Source organism: Helianthus annuus, chromosome 8, assembly GCF_002127325.2.
Source record: "Helianthus annuus cultivar XRQ/B chromosome 8, HanXRQr2.0-SUNRISE, whole genome shotgun sequence".
Taxonomy (NCBI): Eukaryota; Viridiplantae; Streptophyta; class Magnoliopsida; order Asterales; family Asteraceae; genus Helianthus; species Helianthus annuus.
This window is the reverse complement of record NC_035440.2, coordinates 17,601,616-17,611,510: the sequence shown is the minus strand read 5'-3', so window position 1 is coordinate 17,611,510 and position 9,895 is coordinate 17,601,616. Positions and strand designations below refer to the sequence as shown.

The window sequence follows — 9,895 nt, the reverse complement described above, 5'->3', positions numbered from 1 at the left end:
TAACTATTTTTGTATGGGTATAATTCGTGGTAGTTTAACTTCTTATATGTTCATACCCTTACAATCTATATAGAGTAACTTCAACCACTTTAGTTAAAGATAAATCTAAAAGATACCTTATGGTTGACTAAAAAAAATTTAAAGTCTGACCAGCTAGCTATCCCACTTGTGTCACCAAATGGAACATGGAAGAAACCTTTGTTTAGAAAAGTCATCATTTTTTTAAAGGGGAGTCGTCCGGTTTCCCCACACTTCCTCATGTATCATTTCAGTGTCATATCAGTTTTTTCCTTATTTTCCCAGAGTGCACAATGTCATATCAATTTTCCCTAGAATTTGCTAAAGCAATTTAAATTAAACTTTAATGCTTTTCACTATTCTCCAACTCGTCCCTGATGATCAGTGAGAGCTCACAATTCTCGGGCCAATAGAATGTAGGGATGTGAATTTTTCACACACATGCAAAGAAAACAGAAGTTACAAAAGTTGTGGGCAAGGAACCGAATCTATGAAATCATGGAAAAAAATAGAACCGTAACTTGGGCTGAAGAAGACTGTGGAGAAAGAGGGTCGTCACCTTCTTTTTCCCTATAGTTGGTGTAACATAGTCATTTAATATCATCTTTGTGGAAAACTTTACATTAGAAAATAACCAAGATTGCTATAATCAAAGCAATGGGGACACATTAAAGTACAAATAAGATATTATCATATTCTTTTACAACTACATGATTACCGTTTATCACTTCGAAACATAGTAGGTATACACTGATATGATTTATTAAGTTCACAATATCATAATAGCACACAATAAAATTATAATTGGTTGATGCTTAACGAAAACTTTAGCATAGTTTGCTTCTTCTGTTCAACCTGACCTTGAGACCATGCTTCATATGAAGCACAATAGAATCTGCCGGAAGCACAGGATGATCTTCCACCAGTTGAACATGGTAATGGTAAATGATCGTGGTCACGACTATCTTCAGCTGAGAGAAAGCCATATTCTTACCTAAACAAGCTCTCGGTCCAGCATTAAACGTCGGGAACTTGTATGATGGTTCATTTTTTATTCCTCCGCTATCAGAAATCCACCTTTCAGGCTTAAACTCCATGCAATCCTTCCCCCATATTGATTCCATCCTCCCCATAGAATAAAAAGAGAGAATAATCTTGGTATTTTGATTAACTTGGTGGCCACTTGGAAGGATTTCTGGTTGTACTGGAGATTTGTGGTTAAAAGGGACAGGGGGATATAACCTTAAGGATTCACATAAAGCTCCATGAAGGTAAACCATTTTGTCTAACTCTGACGTGTTCCATCTTTTACGTGTATCGACATCCAAATGTGTTTTCATTTCTTCTAGAATTTTATCTTCTACGGTTGGGTTTGCCGCAAGAAGATAAAAGAACCAAGATAGAGCGCTGCCGACAGTATCTTTTCCTGCAGCCATCAAATTTTGTATGGTGTCTCTTAGAAATTTTGTAGGATCCATGGAAGTGCCACTCTGATTTGTAAGCTCACTCATGATAGCTGTGAAAAATAAAAACTTTTCTGCCTTATGGTTCATGTTATTGCGCTCCTCCTTTATCTGTGCCAAGCGTTTGTATATATATTCATCAACATTTTTCCACGCATCGCTCAACTTCTTCTCTGTCCCCACTTTAAGAATTTGTTTCAATTTCCAAAGATATGGGGGCGTAAGATGCCTAAGCAAAAGAGCTTGCTCCGCATCAGCGAAGGCTTTCAAACAAGGGATGTAAGGAAAATCAAGAGACAAGCTTCCTGGGTCGTTATCAAGGAGTAATATGCACACGGTATCAAAAGCAAACCTTTGAAAAATATCCTGCAAATCAGTCTCAGCGCCACGCTCACATATAGATTCAAGTATAGGTAGAAGCCCATTTTCCACTTTATTCCACATAGTTGTTTCCATGGTAGTCTGAAATCCCGCATTCTTGAAGACAGAAAAAATGACCTTGCGGTTCAACTCCCATGGCTCGCCGTCAGTATTGAGAATTCCATCTCCTAGGCTGTCAAAGATCTTACGAAATTTGTCACCTTTGGGATAATTGCTGAAGTTTTTGCTTAGAATGTGGTGGATGTCTAAGGGATCCGTGGTAAGTAGCATGTCCATGTTGGCAAACCAAGGGCCTTTGAGTATGACTGTACCACCACTTTGTATCAGAATTCCGGTGGTGTAATCTAGGAATCGGTGAGCGTTTACAAGAATCGCTGGTATCATACCAAGAATTGGCCAATTTTTAGGGATGACAGTTGCTCTTTGTTTTTGATGTCTATGTATAATTATAACAATTGAAATAAGATTGAAAAACAAAAAGAGAATGACCAAGGATTCAAGAAAAGCCATGGGGAGAAGATATTAGCTTATGTTTTGATTGGATGGGATTACAATAAGTTGTGGTGTCTACGGTGCAATTGTGATACGCTCTTGGTTCATTATTTAAATAGATAAGCCATAAGTTTTCTTCCTACGTGACTTGATGTAACATATTGTCACATTCATTAAGTTTTTTTTTTGTTTTTTCTTTCACCATTAATAAGGCATACCTTGATGAGTACCACATGCTCTTGTCTCCTAGATGTTAACTTCCATTCACCATTATTTTCCTACGCAAGTTGATGTAGCACGTATATGCATCAATGTATTGCATCTTGCAAATGGCAAACCCAGTGCACAAGCCTCGTGCATGCATAGGTTTGGAGGAGTGTCGAGCCACCTTGCTTCTAATGTACGTATTCTTACTCTGCATTTTACAAGAGCCTACTTCTACGACTCTGAACATGTTACCTTTAGTTACATGACAACAACCTTACCGTTGCCCCTGGCAGCAAACTTATTGCGTCTTGCATATAATTAACGAATAAGAATATGCAGCCTAAACGTGCGGTTTGGACAAGGTTATATATAAATGTTTTATTTGGATTAAACATGTCAAATTTCAAACATGGTAAATTAAACATTGACGTTTGCTGTTTTGAAAACGGTCAAATCTCCATCAGGTCAAGTTGAATGGTTCGTGAGTTACTTTGTTGTTTCAAAAATGAGTACCAAAGCATTGACGTTTGCCTTGGTTATACACAAACACACACTCACGTAACACATATTTTTTTTTTTTGAAAATAAAACTTTATTAAACACACCTCCGACCCAAACGGGCAAAAGGCCAAACAAAACACTCACGTAATATACGATACTGAAAATTATACAAGGAAATTGCTTGAACCTAAACAGACACTCCCGTAATATACTAATATATGATACTGAAAATTATAGAAAGTAAACATGCAAGGAAGTTGCTCTCAAAGGTTCAAGCGTTTCTTATTAATACTTGCAGAATATATAGCCAACTACATGAAAACGTTCACGACCATAAAAAATGGAGAAAATAAGGACCCACTAAGGGGAGGCGGGGTGGTACGTGATGGGTAGTCCATCACGGGTTGTGGACAATTGCACACCGCCGCCACTTCGAGCCATCACGCGTGGAACAAACAACGCGTTGTAAGAATCACGCGTTGAATTTCAAAAAAAGGAACGTTGGACTTGACCGTTTGGGGGAATATTTGAACGTTGGGGGTTTTTTTTTTGAATGTTTTTTTATATAAAATCCATCAAACTCAATCCATTTCATATCAAAAATTTTCCAACTCACTTCAAAAAATCAAACAATTCTCCATTTGATTTCAAAAATAATTTTACAACAAACATGGAAGGTTCAAGCAAGAGAGATGCGGGTTCGAAAAAAAGAGGTTCGGGTACCAAGAAAAATCCCGTAAGACCCAATGTTCAAACGAATCTTGGCGAGCCGACGCGACTTTAGGTTGCAAGACGAACCCGACCAAGTCCCACATTTTCAAACCCAACAATATCCACCCTTTCAAACCCAACAATATCCACCCTTTCAATCTCAAACGTATCAAAACCAACCATTCGTTCCACCGTTTCAACCTCACCAATTTCAACTCCAATCGTTTCCACACTTTCAAACCCAACCCCACCAACTCGACCCACTACTAGAAGATAACACCCTCATCCGTCAATTAGCAAATGCGTATCGTGAACCACAACCAAGTCTCGATGACGATGAAGATGATGATTACGTTCAAGAAGAAAAAGAAGAAGAGGAAGAAGAAGAAAACGATGAAGTTCAAGAAATTGTCCCGTCATCCGTTCGAAAACATTGGACGAGCGAGGAGGAAGTCGCCTTGGTGAAGACGTACTTGCACATCTCCGAGAACAAGAAACATGCTAACGAGCAAAGAAAGGATATGTTTTGGAGACGGGTCACTAATCATTTTAGCAAACTTCCCGGTTCAACGGAACAAAACATGGACCAAATGACGTCCAAATGGACGGATTTGAACGGGAAAATTAGTAAGTTCAACGGTTGTTTCATTCAAAAGGTATGTTTTTTTTTATAAAGTTTAAAACTTTTTTTTATTTAAAAAAACAGAAAACTGTGAATTTTTTTAAAAAACAGAAACAGATTAAAAAATAGAAAACAGTTATTTTTTTACAAAAAACTGAAAACAATATTTTTTTTTTAAAATAGAAGCAATTTAAAAAAAACTGAAAACTGTTATTTAAAAAAAACAGAAACAATTAAAAAAAACAGAAAACAGTTATTAAAAAAAAGAAAACAGTAATTTAAAAAAAAAAGTACATAACTTTTTATATTTTTTGTAGAACCGAAATCCACAAAGTGGAGCGAGCGAGGTGACAATCATGCAACAAGCCACCGAAGAGTATTGCCGACTCTACGGTAAGAGGAGTTTTCCACACGTGGGGGCATGGGAGATTGCGAGACGTCACCCGAAATGGGTACCGGTTGATTTGGTCGACATGGGTGGGCCTACGACTCCAAAAAAAGAGGAGGTCCGAAAAGATCAAAGACCTCCGATTCGGGGAACTATACGACTTCCGCTTCGGATAACTTGCCCCAAATGAATTTAAACGACGACCCCCTTGACGAACCCGATCAACCCGTTGACGATCCCGTTGAAGAAGATACACCTACAAGGCCGCGCCGCAAGAAAAGTGGTGAATCGTCAAGCAAAGCAAAGGAAAGGAAGCGGTGGAGGAGTCGATCATTAGAATCGAAGAGGCAAAGTTGACGGAAATTAGCGACTCCAAACAAAGAAGAAAAAAACTTGTGTCCGTAAAACATGAACGCGAGCATGCATACATGGGACACTTGAAAACGGTAGAAAGACAAAATGATGTAAAAATATTGTGTGAGCCGCACGCCCATCTCGACGAACCGTTTAAGTCTGTCGTAATTCAACAAAAGCGCGAGATTTGCGAAATGTGGAGTTGGGAGATGTCACCCGTTTAATTTAAGTTTTTTTTACAATGCTTAGTTGTTTTTTATTTTGCTATGTAATTTATTTTTTAATTTTAATGAAATTTATAATTTAGTGTTTTATTGTTAATTTCTAATTTAAAAAAAAAAATTGTGAGTGATAGCATAGTGGTTGATAACATGACGGAACTTGATTGAATGTTAGTGAATGATAGAATTCTATCACTTATGACCACCCCACTCCCCTAACCAATTAACCTATGACTTATTCTTCTAAACTTTCTGTATACGTAAAAGAACAAGTAAAAATAAATAAAATATAATTAAATAGTAAAAATAAAAATAGCTCCATGCTAGTTTTACCAACACACTGATACGTGCCTATCTTCTCATCCATATTTTCATGCATTAGTTTACCCATGTTCTCCATATCTTTTAATTTAGTGCATCCATGTTTAGTTAATAGTGTATGTATGACTCCTATATTTTGGTTAAAGTAGTTTTCCTTTTGCATATTTAAGATTGTGTATATTTATTTGAAAGTTAAGGAGAAAATTATTGAAAGAAACTTTAGTTTATGTCTTTCTTCTTCTCTTGTGTTCTTGGGAGTTTGTAGGTTTTCTCCGTAAACCTATCAATTGGTGCTTTCATTGAGCCTTAGCCTCCATGGCTTTGGAAGAACTCGAGGACGCCACGTATCTATCTCGATTCACCGGTTACAATCCTGCCCGGTGGATTTTTGATGCTGAACGTTTCTTTTCCTTTTATGCAATTTATGAGGAAGAACGGTTTCCTTATGTTGTTGAGTCCTTCGACGATGAACCTTTTTCTTGGTTCAATTCATGGTATCGAGGACCCGAACACCTTACATGGAAGTCTTTCACAACTGCATTGCTCCATCGTTTCCAACCAACACCGCCTTCTTGTCCCGCTCGACCACCACCGCTAAGCCCCGTACTACCCCTGTCATCCCCTCTACAATCCACCGCGTCCCTGCTACCACCACCTTCATTATCGCCCTGTTTTGTTTCGCCTTCCACCGACATTACCATGTCCTCATTCCCTGGCCCAACACTACAGTTCGTGCCTCCGTTCAATGCATATGGAAGTTCATGGCTGGTCACTATCATAACTGTTTGTTGGCCCCATGAACTAATTTCTAAAGCTGAAGACCCAAAGTCTTTCAATCATGCAGTAAAGAAACAATATATAAATGACAATATTTCACAAAGTTTCAATACAGGCATGGTACAAGAGCTATGCATAGGAAAACAAGCCATCCATTTCCGAAGCAAAGACGAGAATGGCGTCCACCGTGGCAACTGCTGCTGTGGCGGCCCATTGAGACTAAACCAAACGCTTTCGGAAGGCGTAAGTGGCGACCGCCTTGGACCGAGCATTCCGTCCTTAACTACTTTGACCACGGTCAATTATAAGCTCATCCATCATCTCCCAAAACTTATGATAACTAATCCATGTAAATGTGGAGTAGAACATCATTATAGGCTTGTAGCTACTAATTAGCAATAAAATCTGCCTCCTTAATTAACAGCAAATAAAAGCTTCGTAAAATAGACAAAGAACATTAATACAATTGATAATTAGACTCTTGGCTGGAGTTGTCCCTCGTCAGCTACCTTGAAAAGTTGGGCGAGAGCCGCTGCCACCTGGTTAGGCTAGTGCGGTCACGAAGCTGTCTAAGAAATGGCGCGTTTACAACAGGAAGTTCCTGTTAACCATGGAGCTCAGCATGGAAGCTGTTTGAAAGTGCGTCAACACTCATGCTTGATCCGATCCCTGGAATGGTGCCTAGTCCCATGGCTCAATCGATTGTGGTACACCACCAGCCAAATAGATCTGAGATCAAGTGTGGGTGTCTCCTCCAGAAGCTGCTGTGCAACGATTCATAGCATAGGATATAATACCATTTTGCAGTTTCATGTGTTAAAGTTCTACATATATTTTTTTTCTCTTTTCAACCCCATTTTTCATGGCTTGCTATATTAGTTTAACTAGTTTTTCACCCGCGCCGCGCGTTGCGGCGGCGACATCACGTCACGTCACGCGCGTGACGATGATGACATTGATGTGTGGCGTGCCACGCGTGACGTGTGAGTTTACCTTTGAAAGAAATAAACCAAAAATACCTTGAAGTGACACCTGCGATCCCATCCTAGCTTTGCAAGCTGATTCAATACACGATAATACAAAGTAAAGTTAATTTGAAAAGGCCAAAAAAATAACAAACAAATAAATAAAAACAACAATTCGACTACTAATTTCAAATTATGTTGGCGTGATTTAGCAACTAATAACCAAGTCAGTGATAGATTGGTATGAACAGTTTATATCTATCAATCCTACGAATCTGAAACATAATTAAATAACTTAGATTTGGTGGAGTTTTGTGGTTCCTTTAGAGCATTTCACCTAGAGGATAACAAACCTAAAACAGATTACAAACCTACTGGTTGCCATGTGATATCAGACGACCATCTCCTAGCATCATAGCATGAGTATGTTGCCCAATCACTTTGTCAAAGCAAAGTAAATCACACGAAGAGGCATTGAAGCTAAGTATAAAGCCTAAACTATTCAAGTAGGGAAAAAAATTAAAGGACAATGTCAAAAAAGGACCGTTAGCATACAAAACAAAGGAACAATGAGGCTCGAATATGTAAAGCTTATGCCCCGCCAAGATACGGAATACCTCATCTTCAAAATGAAGAGGATAAACTGCCATGGCTGCATAGTCCGACTTTGATGCAAGCACTTAAACACCACAGCATGTCGGCTGCCCCGCCAAGACACAGAATATCTCATCTTCAAAATGAAGAGGATAAACCACCATGGCTGCATAGTCCGATTGTGATGTAAAAGCACAGACAAATACATGCCAACACTGAACAGTGCACAAAGAGTAAGTTATCATCATAGCCCCTAAAATAAAAAGAAACAATAATCATTGGATAAATTGTTGCCAGTTCTTTCACACATTCCATTAGAACACCACATTCAGGATACCTGTTTAAACATGACTACTTCTTAACCAACTTCTAATAACGAACAACGCGCATTAATTAACATAATCACCAAAAAGATTAAAGTAAGTAGTTAATTACCCATCTTTGTATAACACAACAACCACCCACACATCTGATGAAGCTTGTGACACCTAATGAACAAAATTCGATCCAGAAATCGGTATGATTGAACCAAACTTTGCGATTTTCACACCTTGCTTCATCTCAGCTAACTTCTGTCTCCTTCAATAACAACAATATGGATTTGTGCTGAACCACTGTAAAAGTGCTCATTTGCAAAGACAACATTTAATTTAAGCAAAGATGAATAAATACTACTACTTTGGGAACTGTATTAGTCAACATCCCAATCCACTCATTATCCTTTAGGGTTTAAGGGTTATGACTTAGGGTTTAGGGTTAAGAGATCCTAGTTAGGGTTCGACGAGCCGGTTACAACGCCATTGGAATGAGCCCAATCGGAGTTCGTTTGAGTCGGTTCTCCGCTGTTCCCCACTTTTTTAGTGTTCCACAATGAACCTCACACTATATATATATATATATATATATATATATATATATATATATATATATATATATATATATATGTGTGTGTGTGTGTGTATATGTATATATATATATGTATATGTATATATATATGTATAATATATATATATATATATATGTATATATATAGGGGAAGGTTCAAATGAAAACCACTAGTTATTGTGAAAACTCGAAAACTAATTAAAAAAAGCCAAAAAAACATACGAATTTTTTTTTTTTTTTTTGCAAACCAAATTTCACAGGTTTTTTTATATAAAAAAATTTCAAAAAAAAAATTGTGTAGTGCACATGTTTAATACTACACATGTATATATGTGTACTACACATGTGTATTATTATAAAAACCAGCGATTTTTAGTAAAAAATTGAAAAAAAAAAATTGTGTGTTTTTTAGGCTTTTTTTAGTTAGTTTTTGAGTTTTCACAATAAAAGTGGTTTTCATTTGAACCATCCTCTATATATATATATATATATATATATATATAGGATAAGGATCCGTTAGGAACCACCCTTTATTGCGAGAACCGCGGAACCAGTGTGAACACATGGCATTTTTGTAATTATAATATGTTTATGATAAAACACGCACGTTCCTTTTTCTTGTTACTGTTCTCTGTTTTAGGGTTTCAAGAGTTTCATCAGTTCACAGTTTTCACAAGTGGCAGAGACACGTTCATGGTGGTTTCACGGCGGCAAAGAGGCGTTCACGGTGGTTTTCACGGCAGAGAGGTAGTCGTCGTTCACATATTTTACGGCGGTGGCAGTCGGCACATTGTTTACAGTGGTATAAGGCATCTTCTGATTCATCACGTGTCGATCCCCATACATCTGATGATCCTCCTCATACATTGTTCCTCCTGTAAGTCTAATCGTGCCATTCATCTTACCATTGTTCCTCGTGTAACTCTAATCGTGCCATACTCCTCGATGATTCTGATCGTGTTGCCCTAATTACGAATGGAATACTCGATTACGAA

General features: G+C 37.8%; 1 protein-coding gene across 1 annotated transcript; it reads right to left on the bottom strand.

Moving 5' to 3' along the window:
- Positions 1-686: 686 nt before the first annotated feature.
- Positions 687-2,441, bottom strand: LOC110872249 (alkane hydroxylase MAH1). Its single transcript, XM_022121023.2, has one exon. The coding sequence runs from the start codon at positions 2,370-2,372 to the stop codon at positions 846-848; it is 1,527 nt and encodes a 508-aa protein (XP_021976715.1). The 5' UTR covers positions 2,373-2,441; the 3' UTR covers positions 687-845.
- Positions 2,442-9,895: the final 7,454 nt, after the last annotated feature.

What these genes read in the sequence shown, in the direction of transcription:
- LOC110872249 (XM_022121023.2), bottom strand. Translation starts at nt 2,372, where the DNA reads ATGGCTTTTCTTGAATCCTTGGTCATTCTCTTTTTGTTTTTCAATCTT.